Source organism: Natator depressus, chromosome 1 (assembly GCF_965152275.1).
Source record: "Natator depressus isolate rNatDep1 chromosome 1, rNatDep2.hap1, whole genome shotgun sequence".
In the NCBI taxonomy this organism is placed as follows: domain Eukaryota; kingdom Metazoa; phylum Chordata; order Testudines; family Cheloniidae; genus Natator; species Natator depressus.
The window spans coordinates 324434782-324455977 of record NC_134234.1 but is presented as its reverse complement, the minus strand read 5'-3'; the positions used below and the strand labels follow the sequence as shown (position 1 = coordinate 324455977).

The 21196-nt window shown below is 43.6% G+C and overlaps 1 protein-coding gene across 3 annotated transcripts in view; it reads right to left on the bottom strand.

The window, feature by feature from the left end:
* The window catches only part of PHTF2 (putative homeodomain transcription factor 2), a 183031-nt gene that overhangs the window by 106221 nt on the left and 55614 nt on the right, over positions 1 to 21196 (bottom strand). For all 3 annotated transcript variants that reach the window (XM_074942549.1, XM_074942548.1, XM_074942546.1), the window contains exon 3: positions 6779 to 6835. In XM_074942549.1, coding sequence (XP_074798650.1) covers positions 6779 to 6835 — 57 coding nt within the window. The remainder of the gene's footprint in view (positions 1 to 6778; positions 6836 to 21196) is intronic.

Genomic DNA, 21196 nt, shown 5'->3' with positions numbered 1-21196 from the left:
CTGGTGCTGGCGGTGCGCTACGCACCGATGCCAAGGTGCTCGGTGTGGGATCTGAGCAGGAGGGCTCCAATGCAGGAAGCAGCTCAGGCTCCATGAAGAGGGCCCTCAAGAAACTATCCCTCTCCTTTTGGGTTCTGGGGCGAAAGTTCTTACAGATTCTGCACTTGTCCTTTCTATGAGATTCCCCTAAACAACTGTCATGGGGGTCACTAATAAGCATCAGCCTGTTGCATGACAAGCATGTTTTGAAGCCGGGAGAGTGGGGTATGCCCCGCCCAGGGGCGAAATCCCAGCTGGTACTCTAACTACCAACTTTGACCCCTCTCTAGGTCCTCACATTCAGGCTTTATCTAAATCTGCATAACATCTCTAACACAGAGACTTTCCTATCCATCCACACAGTTAAAACCCTCATCTAGGTTCATCACCTCACAACTTGATTACTTCAACGTCCTTTTCTCTGACCCTGACAAATGCAGTCTTGCCCCACTCACATCCATTCAGAATGCTGCTAAAAAGATCATTTTCGGAGACTGTCACTTTGCCCATGCCACCCTTCTCTTTGAACCCCTCCACTGTCTCTTCACTTCTCTATTAAAAACAATGTAGCATGTATTCACTTTCAAAGCCCTTCACAGTCAATCCTCACTCTACATATCATCTCATTAGTTATCAAGCTGTCAATTCTCTCATCCAACTGGCCAACAAAGCCACCCTCCACTGCCCACTTGTCAAATTTTCGAACAAATATCTTCATGCTTTCTCCCATCCTGTCCTGCACCCTTGGAGTACACTCTCTGTAAATATATGTAAAGCTCTCTCATTTATCCACCTTCAGATCCCTCTTTAATGGTTAGGCTGCTAGTGTGCAGAGACTACTGGTTTCAGAGTAGCAGCCATGTTAGTCTGTATCCGTAAAAAGAAAAGGAGTACTTGTGGCGCCAGACTCAGCTAAGGCCCCAACTCCTAAGGGCAATTTGTTAGTCTCTAAGGTGCCACAAGTGCTCCTTTTCTTTTTAGAGACTACTGGCTATCACCGAACAAATATTGTCTCATTGTTTACTTGGGACTCTTCCCCTCTGTCCATCCATCTGTTGTCTCATCTTACTCAGATTATGGTCCCTGCCCCGGGGTCTTATCTTTCTGTTCTATGTTTGTATGACACCTAGCACAATGGGGTCCCGGTCCGTGACGTGGGCTCCTAAGAGCTACCATAATACAGTGCCTTTCCCAAGCTGAAGAATGCAAAGGTCAAGATCTTTGCCATCTACCCAGAGAAGCCTCTCACTGCTCTGGAGTCAAAAGAATAGGAGTATTCTTTAGGTAGAGGCGATTCAGTGCTGGTAGGGGCGCCAGGCAATCTAGAAAGTCTATGCAGCACCATGAGAGTTGAGGGTACTGAGGCCAGTATCGATGCCGGCATTGGGATGAACACTGATGACAGCACTAAAGGAAATCTTGAGAACGCAGGTTGTTGCAGGAAGGAGGAGTTCCACACTGATAGGCAGAGCAGATTCCTAGCTGCCAAATAAGCCTGTGTAATCCCATTAATGTTGCAAATATATTTTAATTAATATTTTTAATAGCACAGAGTTAGAACTTGTTATATTGCAAATGACAAAATGCAACAGCTCAAATATTAGAGAAATAAAATACTTGGCAACATTAACCTTGAAACTAACATTAGTGGATGCCCAGCCATGACACCACAGTTAGCCTGGCCAAGTTTCCAGAAAAGTGACAAGGTCATTTTGGGTGCTTCAGTTTGGGGGGCTCAATATGAGACACATTAAAGGAGCCAGATTTTCTAAAGCTTGAATGCTTATCACTTTCTGAAAATCAGACCATTTTAGGTATTTCAGGTTGATCACACAAAAATTGAGGCATATAAAATTACTTATTTTTTAAAATCTTGGTCCTTGTTCCTTTCAGAATCTATCTGCAAGATGTTACAATGTATGTTTACTCTTTAGAAACTTCAAAGCAGATATGTTTTGTTTATTTTTTCAGTTAGAATATTATCTCTATTTCAGTCAATTTGAATAAAATATGCACTTAGTAGGTAAAACATCCCAAAAGAATGCACATATCAAGTTTATGTGGGATTTTAGCCCAATATATTAAAAACTGACTAGTAATGATAGATGCCCAAACTGAAATGGAGCCAAATTTTCAAAAAGCACTCATGCTAGGCCTCAGAAAATCAGGACCCTTTAAGATGTCTCAAGTCGGTACCCAAAAATCAAAGCATCCAAAACTACTAGTTATTTTAGAAAGCCTTGGCCTTAAATTCTTTTCATAAAGTTTTATCTTTAGAAATAAAATGCAACAGAAAAGAAAAGAGAATGTGAACAGAATTAAGCAATTAAGCAAGAATGCAAATGCACACTAAAAAACTTAGTTGTACATTTTCAGTTAACCTTTACTGTAAACTAGAACTTAGTTTTAACGTGGACACCTGAGAAATAATTGATCAATCATGAAAATTTTCCAGCTATGGAGATATTTTATTTTCCTACACAAATTACTGAATTTGTACGTTTACGCAAGTTCTTTTATAACAGCAATACAACAATGTAGGAGGGTAGGTCTGAGATTGTGTAAAGCCCCAGCTACCTATTGTAATAAAAGCATGTTACATGAAGCGTAACTATACTAAACTCTCACAATATAAATGTGATAGTGAACAGCATTATTTTAACCACTCATGTATAATTGCTTAATTATTGTAAAATAGGACTGCCCAAACAAGAGCTATCCCTGATATGCATGCAGCATGTTTTCAAAAGAACATGATGCATATGAAACAGTTTATTTCAATTTCTTATTTATATGATTGTTATACTACTGCAGAGGTAATTGTTGGTTTTCACTGAAATGACACTTCAATTAATAAGTACTGTGCCCAATGTCTGGATTTGAGATTATAGGTAGTTATTGTGTTGAATGCTTCTGAAGTCCCACCACTCCACCCACCCTTTTAATTTGAACACTCATCAGTCTGCATTAGACAATGTCTGTATAAGACACAGGTCTTCTGATGAATCAGAAGACCCAACACCCAGACATCCTCCCCACTGTAACCCAGAAGGACAAACTTGAAAGAAGACATTTGTATACAAGTTATTATTTTGCTACCTTTCTGAGGTCAACTAGTGATACCAACTGTAGAGCTCTGGTTGAAAGAGGGTTTTTAGAGCCATATATCTGTAACATATGGTCACCCTATATGTGTTGCCAAATCAAGAGAAGTTCCCATGTGAAAGGTGCTATAAAGCAGTGGTTCTAAACTATAGGTACGTGTACTTTCATAGATATTTAGGTCAGAAGAGACCATTATGATCATCTAGTCTGACCTCCTGCACAACGCAGGCCACAGAATTTCACCCACCCACTCCTGCGAAAAACCTCTCACCTATGTCTGAGCTATTGAAGTCCTCAACTCGTGGTTTAAAGACTTCAAGGAGCAGAGAATCCTCCAGCAAGTGACCCGTGCCCCATGCTACAGAGGAAGGCAAAAAACCTCCAGGGCCTCTTCCAATCTGCCCTGGAGGAAAATTCCTTCCCGACCCCAAATATGGCGATCAGCTAAACCCTCAGCATATGGGCAAGATTCATCAGCCAGATACTACAGAAAATTCTTTCCTGGGTAACTCAGATCCCACCCCATCTAATATCCCATCACAGGCCATTGGGCCTATTTACCATGAATATTTAATTACCAAAACCATGTTATCCCATCATACCATCTCCTCCATAAACTTAGAGTTTAATTTTAAAGCCAGACAGATCTTTTGCTCCCACTGCTTCCCTTGGAAGGCTATTCCAAAACTTCACTCCTCTGATGGTTGGAAACTTTCGTCTAATTTCAAGTCTAAACTTCCTGGTGGCCAGTTTATAGCCATTTGTTCTTGTGCCCACATTGGTACTGAGCTTAAATAATTCCTCTCCCTCTCCGGTATTTATCCCTCTGATATATTTAGAGAGAGCAATCATATCTCCCCTCAACCTTCTTTTAGTTAGGCTGAACAAGCCAAGCTCCTTGAGTCTCCTTTCATAAGACAAGTTTTCCATTCCTCAGATCATCCTAGTGGCCCTTCTCTGTACCTGTTCCAGTTTGAATTCATCCTTCTTAAACATGGGAGACCAGAACTGCACACAGTATTCCAGGTGAGGTCTCACCAGTGCCTTGTATAACGGTACCAAAACCTCCTTATCCCTACGGGAAATACTTCTCCTGATGCATCCCAAGACCGCATTAGCTTTTTTCACGGCCATATCACATTGGCGGCTCACAGTCATCCTATGATCAACCAATACTCCAAGGTCCTTCTCCTCTTCAGTTACTTCTAATTGATGCGTCCCTATCTTATAACTAAAATTCTTGTTATTAATCCCTAAATGCATGACCTTACACTTCTCACTATTAAATTTCATCCTATTACTATACTCCAGTTTACAAGGTCATCCAGATCCTCCTATAGGATATCCCTGTCCTTCTCTAAATTGGCAATACCTCCCAGCTTTGTATCATTCACAAACTTTATTAGCACACTCCCACTTTTTGTGCCGAGGTCAGTAATAAAAAGGTTAGGGTTGGAAGGGACCTCAGGAGGTCATCTAGTCCAACCCCCTGCTCAAAGCAGGACCAATCCCCAATTTTTGCCCCAGATCCCAAAATGGCCCCCTTGAGGCTTGAACTCACAACCCTGGGTTTAGCAGGCTAATGCTCAAACCACTGAGCTATCCCTCGCCCCCATTGGTCCCAAAACCGATCCTTGAGGAACTCCACCGGTAACCTCCCTCCAGCCTGACAGTTCACCTTCCAGTAGGACCCGTTGTAGTCTCCCCTTTAACCAATTCCTTATCCACCTTTCAATTTTCCTATTGATCCCCATCTTATCCAATTTAACTAATAATTCCCCATGTGGCACGGTATCAAACTCCTTACTGAAATCTAGGTAAATTAGATCCACGGCGTTTCCTTTGTCTAAAAAAATCTGTTACTTTCTCGAAGAAGGAGATCAGGTTGGTTTGGCATGATCTACCTTTTGTAAAACCATGTTGTATTTTGTCCCATTGACTTCAATGTCCTTAACTACCTTCTCCTTCAAAATTTTTTCCAAGACCTTGCATACTACAGATGTCAAACTAACAGGCCTATAGTTACCCAGATCACCTTTTTTCCCTTTCTTAAAAATAGGAACTATGTTAGCAATTCTCCAATCATACGGTACAACCCCTGAGTTTACAGGGGGTATGCAGAGGTCTTCCAGGGGGTACATCAACTCACTTAGATATTTGCCTAGTTTTACAACAGGCTATTTAAAAAGCACTAGCGGAGTCAGTACAAACTAAAATTTCATACAGTGATTTGTTTATACTGCTCTATATACTATACCCTGAAATACAAAGTACAATATTTATATTTCAATTGATTTATTTTATAATTATATGGTAAAAATAGGAAAGTAAGCAAATTTTTCAGTAATAGTGTGCTGTGACACTTCTGTATTTCCATGTCTGATTTTGAAATCAAGTAGTTTTTAAGTGAGGTGAAACTTGGGGGTACACAAGATAAATTAGACTCCTGAATGGGGTAAAGTAATCTGGAAAGGTTGAGAGCCAATGCTATAAAGTATTACATTCTTACTCTCAATGGCTAAACAATTTAGTTCATAATTTAAAAACACCTATATGATGCAACAATTTAACTGAAGCATTGCTATCTTATTTGTATACAGTAATGTGCCACCTAAAATATATTTATATATTCAAACATTCTTCTCATTAAACAGATATAAAGATAGGAACATTTCAGTAGAAAGCAATTATTGTGCAGAATGAAAGGGGAAAAAACAAACAAACAAAAAAAGCCATCTATAGTGAAGTCAGGGTCACAATTACACACTCCAGGTCAGTCTCAGATGTGTTAATGAAGCTGAATTTCCACTTAATAAAACATGCCTGAAGCGCATCAAAATCCCCTATTCATTTTCATCCTATTCATTTTACTGTCCAAGCACTAAAACCCAGTGAAATCTTAAGCAATTTATATGTTATCAGAATTATTTGTGCTAAAGTCAGCAACAGCTTTTAGCCCAGGCAATAGTAGCATATTTACCAGATGCAGAACTTGAGAAAAAAAAAAGTTGGTATAATAAATTAATTTGCAAGGAAAAATTAGGAGAACTACTTCATTTCTATAATCATGTAACATAATTATGCATTAATTCCATAAAATCATAATCTATTAAAAAGACTCCTACCAATTGTTATTTTTGCATAACAAGTTGGCAGCATCAAACACTGATGACATTCTGTTAGTCACCCCAAAACGCAGAATCACAGTTAAGCATAGTAGCTTATGCATAGTAACACAAAACCACCAACCCGAAGTACTTACCAGTCCAATAAACTGTACAAAACAATCACAGCATCAAAAAGAAGGATATAAGGTGGTACAGAGTAACTAACTGAAAGTAAAAAACAGCTCAAACAACTGACATTAGAATTCATACAAAGAAAACTGAAAGTTCTTGCCATGAACTGTGGATTGCTAGCGTTTTTTTCAGTAATTAGGAAATAATATACGATAAACATACAAACTACTTATTGTTATACACTGGAATTCAGAACATTATGAACATTACTTTTTCATTGCAATAAGAATTTTAGGAGTGTAAATCACCATAGTTATGTAATTTGAAATTTAAGATTAAGTTAGCCATAACCTACACTATGAACAGAAAGAATTATTAAAATGTTAAAATATTACCTTGATTTCTCTTTGTTCAACAGATTTTTCCCATATTTGTTGATCATATGCCCCAATCTAAAAAAAGAGAACAAAAATATCTGAATTAAATTACATTTAATGAAACATTATGCAACAAAAAAACAAATCTGTTTTCACAGAGGTAAGGTACAGCATAAACACACAAAACAATAGACCATCGTTTCCTTGGGCTTGCACCTTATGCTGTTGCACAATCCCATAGAGGGCAGACCCGCCCCCCAGACCTTCCTCATTCCTTCTTGAGGGACTCCAATATACAGGGAAAGCAGAGTGGGTCATGCAATGGGCATGTGCAACATCTCAAAGAATCACAGATACAGACCAGGTTAGTAACCATTTTTTCCTTCAAGAGATTGCACGTCCATTCCACTTCAGGTGACTCTCAAGCAATTCAATCCAGAGGTGATTTTTGGAGACTAACTGAACAATGAATGAAGGATTACTCATCCAAATTTAGCATAATCTCTGGAATACTGAGATATAGCACAATGAGTTGTAAAAAGTTATGTACCAATGACCAAGTTTATTCCTGGGGCAATTCTGTGCCAAAAATTAAAAATTCTGTGCACAATATTTTAAAATTCTGCAAATTTTATTTCTCAAAATAAAACTACATAATCACACCAGTTTCAATTATTTAGGTACTTATTTCAAAACACCTGTCAGCCAGTATGTCTAAATATTGTGATAGACCCAGGCCAGTTGGGTACAGCAGAGTAGTCCTATTGGGATCCAGGAAGTGGGCGGACAAAGCTCGCCCACTGCTAAAGGATCCCCCCCCAGCCTAAGGGGGGGATCCACAGGACCTGGAAGCCAAATGATTACGTGGGACAACTAATGAAGAACAGGAACGGGAGTGCGGTCAAAGGGTCAAAAGAAGGGAACCGGACGGGGACACCGAGCAGAGGACCCCGGACAGCGCCCACCGCACCTCAAAGGCGTCAAGGGAGTTGGTGGACGCTGCCCAGAGGAACTCTGCCCGGAGGCGTGAACGGACGGAGGATCGGAAATAGGCCCCGCAGTCGCAAGAGACTCCATCGGCCAACCTCCTCATCCTGCTTTTATAGATGGCCACTTTAGGCAGGGCCAGGAGGAGGTTGACCAGGAGGTCCCGCGACTTAGTGGGGCCACGGACAGGGAGTGCGTAGATAAGAAGGTGAGGAGAAAACTGCAACCAAAACTTTAATAAAATATCGGTGAGGAGCCAGAATAGGGGCTGCAACCTGGCGCACTCCAGACAGACGTGTGCCAGGGTTTCCCTCACGCCACAAAAGGGGCAGGGGTCCGGGATTGGGGTAAACCGCGCCAAGTACACGTCCGTGCTCACGGCCCCATGTAGGAGCCGCCAACTGATATCCCCGGCGGGCCTCGGGACTAAGGTGGAATAGAGGCTGGCCCACCGGGTACAGCAGAGTAGTAGAAGGCAGATATACTGGCCACTGGATAAGCAGTTTTCTGTTCCCTGACTGACCAGAGCAGGGGCTGCTACAGGCTAGGGTGGACACATGACTCCAATTAGCCTGCAACAAGTCAGGTGAGGCTGTTAAGCTAATGAGAACACCCGATTCTAATTAAGGCCCCTCTGATACTATAAAAGGGCTCACTCCAGTCAGTCCAAGGAGAGCAAGTGCGGCTGAAGGACTGAGTAATGAAGACACCCTCAAGCCACTGGAAAGGGAGCCCTAAGGTAAGGGTGAAGGTGGCGTTAGAGAGAGAAGTGGGGGAGCTGTGGGGAAGTGGCCCAGGAAAATGTAGCAACTCTGGCAGTGAAAGGTCAGCTGCCAACAGCTGCTGCCATTAGGGTCCCTGGGCCAGAACCCAGAGTAGAGGGAGGGCCCGGGATCCCCCCAACCTGCCACTACAGAAACACCTCCTGGGAGGGGAAGACAGGCCCCGTCAGGACAGGAGACTAAACTGTTCTGGAATAAGCCCATAGGGACAACAGAGACTGGGAGTTCTCTCACCAGCCTCCCTGCTGGCTTATGATGAAAAGGGCTCAATAGACTGTACCCTGGCCCTAGAGAGAGAAGGTCTACATGGTGGGTCGCAGTGAGCCTCTGAGGCTAGCATAAACCACGTGGAAGCACGGGACCCATGGGGACAAGGTCGGAGCTCTGCCACACTATACACACACACAAATTCCCACAGGAGTAGAGAGTTAAAGAAACCCCTATAACAACCCAATTCTTGTTTCTCTGCCCCTTTCCCTTCCCCTCCACCCAAGTCAGGGGGCCATACACCCACAACCCCTCCCGACCAGAGTCCAGCCACGGGGCTCCTTTTGCCCTGATACCTGCATCCCCTCTCCCTCCAGAGCCCAGCCACGGCCCCTTTCAGCTCAGACAGCTGCCCTCCTACCCCTCAGAGCCCAGGGATATCCAGAGGGAGAAACAGCCTGATGCTGGGTCCCAGGCTTGCATGGAGTTTCCTGCGCGCTGCCCTCTCCTTCCCTCAGAGCGTGCGGGGAACGGCAGCTTCCTCCTTCTCCCTGACAGTGTCTTCTATGTGCGAGTTGGGTTTTGCCAGGTCCAGTGGCCCCTAGTGATGGCCAGAAGCACTGCAGTCCATTTCTCGGGGAGAAAGGAAATTCTGCATACACTTTCATTTCTGCAAAAGTCTGCATTGCGTAGTGGTGCAGAATTCTCCCAGGAGTACAAGTTGCAGCTTTACAAATGTCTGGTATAAATACCTAAGCCCAAAAAAAGCTATAGAAACTGTTTGAGGTCTTGTAGAGACTACTACGCTACTATGCTGCTTGGAGGGGGCACACTGGCAATGTCATAGCACAAACATATGCGGATTAAATCCTCTGTCAAGACTGGAAGGCCTTTAAGCCAGTCTGCAAAAGTCACAAACAGCTGTGGTGAAGATCTAAAAGATCTGGTTCTGTCCAAGTAGAAAGCCAACATCCATCTAACATTCAAGGTGTGCAGTCTCTCCTCAGCCTTATGAGAATGGGACTTAGGAAAGAAAGTTGACAAGTATATGGCTTGATTAAGGTGGAATTCTGGTGCTACTTTAATTCTGGAGCAGCAAACAGAGGACAGGTGAACAGAGGGAGTTTGCCTGGGAACTGTCTGGGAGGAGCTACAGTGAGTGCTGCACTGGGGGGGCTGTGTTGTGAGCAGTTGAAGTGAATATACAAGTGTCTGTCTCCTGTGACTATTTGTTTGACTGGAGCTGGTTGCCAGGACTGTATGACCATGTGGTTATTTGTTTGAAAAGTGTGAATTGGGAGTACTTTGTTCTAGGTGGGCCTTGAGTGGTTGACTGGAGTGAAGACTTTGAGCCGGGCCAACTGCTTCAAGACAGCAGCCTTATAAAAAACAGCCAGTTCTGAAGCAAGTGAGCGGCGAACAGAGGACAGGCAAACAGAGGGAGTTTGCCCGGGGGGGGCTGGGGGGGGGAGATTTCCCACACAGAGGGGTTTTTTTTTGCTTATCAGGCTTCTGTGAGCAGTAAATACAACAACATCTGCAGAGGCTCTTAAAAAGGAAGATATCACTGATAGTGAGCCATCAGATATTGTGACCTGCACAGGATGTGCCATGTTTGTCTTTCTCTCAGGAGGATAGAAGCGACTTAGTCTGTATGAAGTTCAAGTTGGTCTCTATATTGGAAGACAAGGTTAAAGGACTAGAGACCCAACTATTAACCCAGCACTGCATCAAAGAAAATGAAGACTTTCTGGACAGAAGTTAGCGTTTGGTACTGCAGGCACAGCATGCTGAAGAATCAGTGTGCGCGATGCAGAACGGGGAAGAAAATTGGTCGCATGTGACCTCCAGAAGAAAACCAATGTATCCCCAATGCAGATAGGGATAAGAAACTGTTTTCAGGTTCTCTGCACAGGTACTACGGCAGAGAATGGTTTGGAAGAGTCATCTGAGGGAAGGGATCAGTAGGAGACCCCACTGAACGGAAGGTATGTAATGCATTGTCCTAAAGATGGGGGTTCCATGACCACCACTCCCAAGGGGAGGAGACGGGTGGTGGTCGGGGACTCCCTCCTAAGGGGGACGGAGTCATCCATCTGCCGTCCAGACTGGGAGACTCAGAGCATGCTGCTTGGCTGGAGCTAGAATTCAGGATGTGACCGAGTGCCTGCCGAGACTGATCAAACCCTCGTACCACTACCCCTTCCTACTTCATGTGGGCACCCATTATATTGCCAAGAATGACCTCGAGCGGGTCACTGCAGCCTACGTAGCTCTGGGAAGAAGGATAAAGGAGTTTGAGGTGCAAGTCGTGTTCTCATCCATCCTTCCTGTTGAAGGAAAAGGACCATCAAATTGTGGAGGTAAATGTGTGGTTGCGCAGGTGGTGTCAGAGAGAGGGCTTTGGATTCTTCAACCATGGGATGTTGTTCCAGGAAGAAGGATTGCTAGGAAGAGATGAGATCCACCTAACTAAAAGAGGGAAAAGCATCTTCGCAGGCAGGCTTGCTAACCTAGTGAGGAGGGCATTAAACTAAGTTCACCAGGGGTTGGTGACCTAAGCCCAGAGGTAAGTGGGGAAGTGGGATACCAGGAGGAAACACGGAGGAGGGTGCAATGGGGAGGCCTCCTGGTCCATACTGAGAAAGTATGGCAATCAGCTAGTTATTTTAAGTGCCTGTACAGGAACGCAAGAAGCCTGGGAAACAAGCAGAAAGAATTGGAAGTCCTGGCACAGTCAAGGAACTATGATGTGACTGGAACAACAGAGACTTGGTGGGTTAACTCACGTGACTGGGTACAAACTGTTCAGGAAGGACAAGCAAGGGAGAAAAGGTAGAATAGTTGCACTGTACGTAAGAGAGCAGTATGACTGCTCAGAGCTCCAGTATGAAACTGGAGAAAAGCCTGTTGAGAGCCTTTGGGTTAAGTTTAGAGGTGAGAACAACCAGGGTGATGTCGTGGTGGGCATCTGCTACAGACCACCAGACCAGGAGGATGAGGTAGATGAGGCTTTCTTCAGACAACTAACAGAAGTTTCCAGATCACAGGCCCTGGTTCTCATGGAGGACTTCAATCACCTTGACATCTGCTGGGAGAGCGATACAGCAGTGTACAGACAATCCAGGAAGTTTTTGGAGAGTGTTGGGGACAATTTCCCGGTGCAAGTGCTGGAGGAATCAACAAGGAAGAACTGGTAGGGGAAGTAGAAGTAGGTGGCAACCTGGGCAGCAGTGACCATGAGATGGTAGAGTTCAGGATCCTGACAAAAGGAAGAAGAGAGCAGCAGAATACGGACCCTGGACTTCAGAAAAGCAGACTTGACTCCCTCAGGGAACTGATGGGCAGGATCCCCTGGGAGGCTATATGAGGTGGAAAGGAGTCCAGGAGGAGAGCTGGCTGTATTTTAAAGAAGCCTTACTGAGGGCGCAGGAACAAGCCACCCCGATGTGTAGAAAGAATAGTAAACATGGCAGGCGACCAGCTCGGCTTAACAGAGAAATCTTCGGTGAGCTTAAACACAAAAAGGAAGCTAATAAGAAGTGGAAGCTAACAAGAAGTGGAAACTTGGACAGATGACCACAGAGAAGTATAAAAATATTGCTCGAGCATGCAGGGGTGTAATCAGGAAGGCCAAAGCATAACTGAAGTTGCAGCTAGCAAGATATGTGAAGGGTAAAAAGAAGGGTTTCTACAGGTATGTTAGCAACAAGAAGGTAGTCAAAAAAAAAAAAAGTGTGGGACCCTTACTGAATGGGGGAGGCGACCTAGTGACAGATGTGGAAAAAGCTGAAATACTCAATGCTTTTTTTGCTTCGGTCTTCACAGACAAGGTCAGCTCCCAGATTGCTGCACTGGACAGCACAGTAAGGGGAGTAGGTGAGCAGCCCTCACTGGTGAAAGAACAGGTTAAGGACTATTTAGAAAAGCTGGACATGCACAAGTCCAGGGGTCCGGATCTAATGCATCCAAGGGTGCTGAGGGAGTTGGCTGATATGATTGTAGTCACTGCCATTATCTTTGAAAAATAGTGGCGATTGGGGGAGGTCCCAGACAATTGGAAAAAGGTAAATATAGTGCCCATTTCTTTAAAAAGGGAAGAAGGAGAATCTGGGGAACTACAGACCAGTCAGCCTCACCTCAGTCCCTGGAAAAATCATGGAGCCGTCAACTACCTGAAGGGGGGTTCCAAAGAGGATGGAGCTCAGCTGTTTTCAGTGGTGGCAGATGACAGAACAAGGAGCAATGGTCTCACGTTGGAGTGGGGGAGGTCTAGGTTGGATATTAGGAAACACTATTTCACTAGGAGGGTGGTGAAGCACTGGAATGGGTTACCTAGGGAGATGGTGGAATCTCCATCCTTAGAGGTTTTTATGGCCCGGCTTGACAAGCCCTGCCTGGGATGATTTAGTTGGGGTTGGTCCTGTTTTGAGCAGGGGGTTGGACTAGATGATCTCCTGATGTCTCTTCCAACCCTAATCTTCTATGATACTTTAGTCAGGAATTTTGGATGCAGACATATGTATACCTTTTCCTTATTAAAAAAGCTGCATTAAGGAGAGTCAACTACCAAAGCCTGTAATTCTGTCACTCTTCTCGTGGAGGTAACAGCTACCAAAAATACAACTTTCATAGAGAGATGTAGTAAAAGAGCAAGTAGCCATTCGTTCAAAGTGTGGAACCACCACCTGAATTAGATCCCATTCCTCGCTTGGACTCCATGGTGCTACAACATGAGGATTTAAAGTGTCCAGACTCTGTCCAGATCTGATTGACACAGGATTAGAAAATTCCAGACAGCCCACAGTTGGAGGGTGGAAAGCAGAAACAGCTGCCAGATAAACTCTGATGGACCTAATTGATAGGCTTTGTTGTTTTAGGTGGAACAAATAGTCCAAAACATGGTATAGATGCCAGGACTGGGGAAACATCCTTTTGCTTTGACCATAAGGATAATCATTTCCACTTCAACCAGTAAGCATGTTTAGTAGGTGACTTTCTGGTATTCATGAGCATGTTTTGCACATTCCCCGAACACACTGCCTCCTGAGACATTAACCATGGAGCATTCAGGCCATCAGATGAAGCAGGCAGCCATGGTCCTGGGAGTTCAGATTAGCTTCTGAAGGTAGTATCAAAGGAGCCTCGGCAAACAGACTGGTGAACCAATGCTGGTGAGGCCATGTTGGTGCTATGGGGATCATGTGAGCATGATCCTGCTTGAGCTTGAGCAACATCTGGGGAGGTACAGGAGTGGTAGGCAAACAGTAGTTTCTCTTTCCAAGGCCGTAGGAAAGAGTCTGGTCGAAGATCCTTGATTAAGGCCTCCCTGGAACAAAAAAGAGCTGGCATATTCTGTTGAGACAAGTAGCCAACATGTCTAGGAGACACACTGACCCCCAAAATTTGAAAAATGAATCGCACTATATCCTGGCTGAGAGAGCCGTCGTGATTTTCACTGATTGTTCTGCTCAGGCGATCCGCAAAGCTGTACTGAACACCAGGAAGGTGGAAGGCTTTGAGATGTATTGTTCTGGTGACAACAAAACTCAAAGATGTATCACTTCTAAACAAGGACTATCTGATCTGGCCACTCCGTGCCTGTTCAAGTAGAAAACTGTTACAGTGTTGTCCATGAGGACTTGTAGGGTCTCTCCCTTGATATGAGGAGAAGTGCCAGATGAATAGCTCACAACTCACATGTTTTTCTGGCGAGCCCAAATCTTGAGGAGACCATAGACAGTGAGTCCGTAGATTTCCTAGATGAGCTCCCCAACCTAGAGAATCATAAGGTTACAAGGGACCATAAGGGCCATCCAGTCCAACCTCTCTCCAAGGTGCAGGACCTGTTGTGTCCAAGCCATCCAAGACAGATAGCTATCCAGTCTCCTTTTGAAAACCTCCTCCAGTGAAAAAGCTTCTACAACCTCCCAAAGCAGTCTGTTCCATTGTCCTACTATTCTTACAATTAGGAAGTTTTTCCTGAGATTTAATCTAAACGTGCTATGCTGTAGTTTTAACCCATTGCCTCCTGTCCTACCCTCTGTGGCAAGAGAGAACAACTTTTCTCCATCTTTTTTTGTGGCAGCCTTTCAAGTACTTGAAAACCGCTATCATATCCCGCCTTAATCCCCTCTTTTCCATACTAAACATACCCAGTTCCTTCAGGCTGTGCTTGTATGGCTTATCCCATTCCTTTTATCTTTGTCACTCACCTCTGAATCCTTTCCAGTTTCTCTATATTCTTTCTACACATTGGTGACCAACACTGGACACAGCACTCCAGCTGATGCCTAACCAGTATCGAATAGAGTGATACGATCAGCTCCCAGGACTTGCATGTTATACACCTCTGTTAATGCAACCTAAAATTACGTTTGCTTTTTTTGCAACAGCATCATATTGTTGACTCATATTGTGGCTATGATCCACCACAAATCCCAGATCCTTCTCAGCAGTGCTGTTGTCAACCCAGTTTTCCCCCATTCTGTATTTGTCCATTTGGTTTTTCTTCTCTAAGTACAGCACCTTATATTTGTCTTTGATTAATTTCATTTTGGTGTCTAGTTCTTCAATTTATCAAGATCTCTGAGTTTTAGTGCTATCCTCCAAAATATTAGCCACCCCATCCCCAGCTTTGTGTTATCTGCAAACTTGATTATGCTATCTATTTCTACATCCAAGTAATTAATAAAGATGTTAAACAACACCAGACCCAGAACAGATCCCTGTGGAATCCCATTTGAGACCTCCTTCCAATAGGACATCATTCCATTAATAACTACTCTGAAACATTCCATTAATAGTTACTCTTCATTTGCAGTTGTTTAACCAATTATGTATCCACTTAATGGTAGTTGTATCAAGCCTGCATTTCTCCAGCTTACTTATCAGAACGTTATGTGGGACTGTGTCAAAAGCCTTGCTGAAGTCCAGGTACATTATGGCCACCACATTCCCCCTCTATCCACCAAATCAGTTACCCTGTCGAAGTAAACCAAGCTGGTTTTGCATGATTTGTTCTTGGTGAATCCACACTGGCTGCTAGCAGTTACCCCTTCATCTTCCAGGTATTCACAAATTGAATGTTTTATACATTGCTCTAGTAGCTTTCCAACTATCAAAGTCAGTCTGACAGGTCTATAGCTTGCCAGGGCCTCTTTTCCCGGCTTTTTAAAGATCAGCAGTGCACTAGGCCTTCTCCAGTCTTCTGGGACCTCTCCTGTCAGCCATGAGTTTGTAAATATTATTGCCAGTGGCTCTGAGATATCTTCAGCTAATTCCTTCAGTATCCTCAGATGAATAGTATCCAGCCCCACTGGTATTAATTCATTCAAATTGAATAAAGTGTCCATAACCAGAGTCAGCATGGGTAAGGGAGGGGCAAAGGAAACACCCATACATACATTGCCCAGATCCATCCACCAGTCTAAGAAGGCTAGTAATCTTGTGGGCACTCAACCCAGCATGTCTAATTGGTGACGAGCTAGGGAGTACACTGATTTTAACCAGCCCTGCAACTTTCCCAGATGAAATCTGGAATACCGAATCACATACACACACATACCCAGTAGTCAGGTAATTGCTCAATGTTGAAAGTAGATGGGCTTTGAGCTCTATGGTAATTTTTAACGTTGCCTGGAATCTGGCTTGAGATAGGAATACCCTTGTTACTGTAGAATCCAAAACTTCCCCAAGTAAATTCTACTCTCTGAATCAGGGAGAATATTGTTTATCAACTGACTCTGAAGAGGGATCAGATCTTGGAGAGACTGACTTCCGTTTGGAGCTCAGATCAACCTCATACCAGCCAATCAGCCGTCTAGGTAATAAAATTCTTTCCCCCCCAGTTTTCCTTAGGTATGCAGCCACTGCCACGATGCATTTTGTAAATACTCATGGGGCAGTGGACAGACGAAAGGGAAAGACTAAACTGATAATGGGTGCTGGTGACCAGAAACTTAAAGGAATCTCCTGCGGCTTTGATGGATAACCACTTGGAAACATGTATCCTTCAAGTTAAGAGCAGCATACCAGTCTCCAGGATGCAGAGAGGGGATGGAGGCCAAAGTCACTGTGCAAAACCTAGGTTTCTTTATATATTTGCTCAGATTTTGCAGGTCAAAAAATGGGCCTGAGGCCTCCTTTTGCCTCTGGAATCAAGTAACATGAATAGAAACCCTTCCCTTGGAGAATGGGAACAACCCACTTCTTTAAACCCCCCCCCCTTCTTTAAATGGAGGCGAGACTGGACCTTCTGGAAGAGCACAGGCTCATAAGAGTGGTCCCGGAAGACAGATGGGAAGCGGGGTCGGAGGAAAGAATGGAAATAAACTGCAGGGTGTATCCCTGATCCACAACACTTAGGACACAATTGGTCTGTGGTAAAATAGGACCACACAAATAGGAAGTGGGATAAGAAATAGGGGAGGGAGGAACTCAAACAAAGTGATCTGGTATCCTGTCCTCAACAAGGCAGTCAAACAGACTGCTTCGGATTTCCAGACTAAGAACCTGCTGCAGAAGAAAACTGAGGAGGGTGAGGTCTTCTGTGGTTTCCTCCTGTTTCTGGAATGGCCAGGCTGCCAAAGTGGGAAGAGGGGATATCTCCACAGAGACAGAGGACAGAACTGCTTTCTTTGGAGGTGGGGGGGAAAAAAAAAAGTGTATAATTCCCAATGATTTCAGCATAGCCCTCGAACCCTTCAGAGCGTGGAGCTCCTCATCCATCTTCTGTGAAAAGCGAGTAGGTCCTTCAAAAGGGGATATCTTGGATAGTCTGCTGGACATACCGTGGGAGACTGGATGGTTGAAGGCATGAACATCTGTGCATAGTTATTGCAGATGACATGGCTCTGGATGTCAAAACTGCCCCATCTAAGGCAACTAGCAGCGAGATCCTAATCTCCAATTTGCCCACTTCTATGATGGCCTAAAAATTCCTGTCAGGGATCATCTGGCAACTCGTCTGAGGACTTCAGTATATTGTCTCAGAGAGAAGTCATACCCAGCCAGTAAGATTTGCTGGCTAGATATTAAATTGTTGGCCAGCTGTGAAATAAATCTTTCAACCAAAAAAAGATCACCAAAAGTCTCTGTGTCTTTGTCCTTTTGAGGTAGAAGGCCATCCCTGACATACGCTTTCATTTAATGCTGAGACAACAAAGGAACCTGACAAGGAATGGGCAGGAAAAGCATTCATAGATTTGAGAAGGGACATGGTACCTTCTCTTGGTTATCTTGGCTGTTAGAGGCAGAGAGGATGGCATTGGCCACAAGGATCTTTTAGGTTCCAGGAGGGCTTCGTTGATAAGGAGAGCCACTCTCGAACGCCCTGCTGAACCCAGAACATCCACAAGACTATGGACCACCTCAACAGGTATTTCAAGAGAGGTAGCAACTCTCCTTAAAAGATCTTGGTAAGCCCTCTAGTCATCTTGGACTAGTGAGGTATCTTGAGGAGCTACAGTCTGAGCATGTTGTGAGGACAACAAATATAAAGGAGGCTGAGGCTGATCCTCTTGTGCTGTAGTGGGTGGAGGTGTCAAAGCCTGCAGGCCTTGAGGGTTTTGCTCGGTATTGACATTGGTAGTGACGCCTGGTAGGAGATCTAAGAGAGACTGAGGAACCAAGTAGGATCTAGAAAGAGGGGGCATTCCTCTGGATTCCCGATGGGTCATGGGTACAGCACAGGACCACAACCATCCATGCTCCAAGTTTCTCTCTGACTGCCTCTGGACATCTGGTGAGTATCAGTAACAAAATTCCCTTGATGAAGGAGAAAGGGAATGCTATCATCTATGTCAAGAGAGAGGAGCATAAGAACCTACCTCAGACTCCATGGAGGACCCTCAGCCCACCACGATGGTGCTGATGTCCGGGTCACAGTCCTAGGGATTGGTACCAGGGATATCGCGGTAGGTCGACCCCTAGACTAAATTAGTTGAGAAAATGCTTGATATTCCAATGCTTTGTCCCCCATGCTGGACTGACAGCTGATCAGAAGCCTAAGGTAAGTCTGTAGCCAGGGCCTGAGGATGCATCAGTACAGGGGGAGCTGTTTCTTGTACCATTAAGGATTCCGGCACCGAAAGGCAGAGTAGGTCTCATGCTGCTACGTATGCCTCAGGCATTGTTGGTACTGAGAGAGATTTTCTTGTTGCTGATTTTGTTGCACAGAAGGTCAGTACTGTGGCAGGAGATGGTCTAGACGGCCCAAATATTAGTGCTGGAGTCAACACCCCTTACGTGAAAGGGTTGGTACCAGCGAGTGTCTTTTGCAAGAGAACCCATTCCCCTGTCCTCCTAAGTGCTTACTAGCGGATGGCACCGGGGACCTTGATGATCTAGCAGAGCTAAGTCTTGGCTCCTTGGATGATTTCGACCCGTCATGTTTCTTCCTCGGCACCAAGGAAGCAAATCAGTGCCAATGATTCGAGGAAACGTCCAGAGGACAATCTTCACCAATGACCAAGCATTCTGTGTTCTCCTTCAGCAGGAAGGCTCAGAAGGAGCCTGCATGACAGCCTTCATAAGGATGTGGCGCAGTCTCGCTTCTCAGGTTTTCATTCAGCACTTAAAGTCTTCACAAATTTGGCAGCAGTCAACCTTATGCGACTCTTTCCAAGGCATTTTAGGCAAATGGAATGAGGATCCCTTGCCAACATATATCTTTTGTAGCCGGCACAATGCTGAAACCCCAGAGAATGAGGCATGCCTCAGTACTAGCTGTTATCACCCCAAAACCAGAGGGAACAGATGTTCCAAGAAAAAAAAATTAAACCTATACTAATCTAAACTACTATTGAACCATACCACCTATTTATAGAAATATAAGATAAATTCCCTGTGAAGGAAAAAACTTGCAAAAAGCAAGCCAACACATTCTGACTACCAATCATGGCTGGTAAGAACGAATTCAGTGGGGTCTGGGGCGGCTCCTCCCTTTATGCCATCATGCAATAGCAAGAGGCAGCAGAAGGTGCATGTGTCCCCACCTCCCCGACTGTTACCACTAAGGAAAAAAATCTCTGACTCTGATGCACTTGGCACACAAAACACCTGAAGTGCAATGGACATGTGCAGTCACTTGACGAGTCAGATTTTACATTACTTCCACATATAGCAGTATTCCTAGGTAATACCCAGTGACAGCTTGTTTTCTGTCCAACGAGGTTATGATCTATTGAAGCTTTGACCATGAACAGTGAACTTAAAGAGAAAAGGCATTCAGAATAACGTAATGTTCCTTAAACAAAATAATTAAGATGTATTACTAAAGCAATCAAACCTGAATGGAGTTTTCTTGAAACATTACATACAAGACAAAATCACTATTTCTGTAACTGAAAATAACCCTCGATTGTGAAAGGGAAATTTACATTTTAGCCATTAGCTCATTTACTGTCTATTTGCCGTGACACAAAGGTCAGAAAAATACTCAAAGTATTTTTATATGGGTCCAGGAAGAACTAAGTGTGCCTACCTGAACATGTATAAATAAACCTTATAAATTTAACTTAAGGTGTGGAAGACCAACACATCAAAAGAAAGAAGAGAAGGCTTTTCCATTTTTTCATTTAGCAACAGATGCCACACTTACAAGTCCCAAAGAACGAACTCAATACAAAGGAAAGGTACAAATCAAAGCAGCATAAATTCTTGGTTTCAGATCCTTTAGGCTAAGTTTCAATCAAGCGCTATTATTTTACAGCAATATTAATAATGAAGCATATCATTTCTGGACAAAAAAGGGTCTGATTAACAACGTATATGGGAAAGAGTATATAAGAAAATTCAAGCTGACACCAGTAGATTCAGATTTATAATTAAATAAAAGAAACTAATCAATATACACTCAGCCATTTAATTTAGGTACAAAAGGAATGTCTCAAATCATTACTGACAAGTGTGACATCGCCTCAATTAGATGTTCATATAAATACGGAAGTACCAGAAATAGTGGATATCATAATAAAGCCTTTCTTAGGAGAAATTGTATAATTGTGATTTGGACCCTGCACTGAAAAGGCAGGTACATTAAACTTTTTCCAGGCTTCTGCAATCATCATAGTATTAGAATTATAAACATAGTAACAAGCTTGCATATTTTATATGCTTGTTAATATTTATTTCTCCGTACGCAACCATATATACACCAACATTAGTTGTGAGTACTAGTCAAATTGAAGTAGCTGAAAAATATGGTTGCTTCTGTTTTGTTAAGTGTTGATTAACCAAAGAGAGATTATTCAAAAGAAAAGGAAACATCTGGCTACCTTTTAAATGCAAAACATTTTTCAGAGTTTATATGCTATTACTCTATATGCAGACTGAACTGATTCAGTTAGGTTCAGCCAAAGTCCTGAAATGAATATGCTTTGTTATATTGTGTAAGCAACCCTCTCTACTCTCAGATCAGCTATTGCCAGGGAAAATACAATACTATCTAATAAGTACA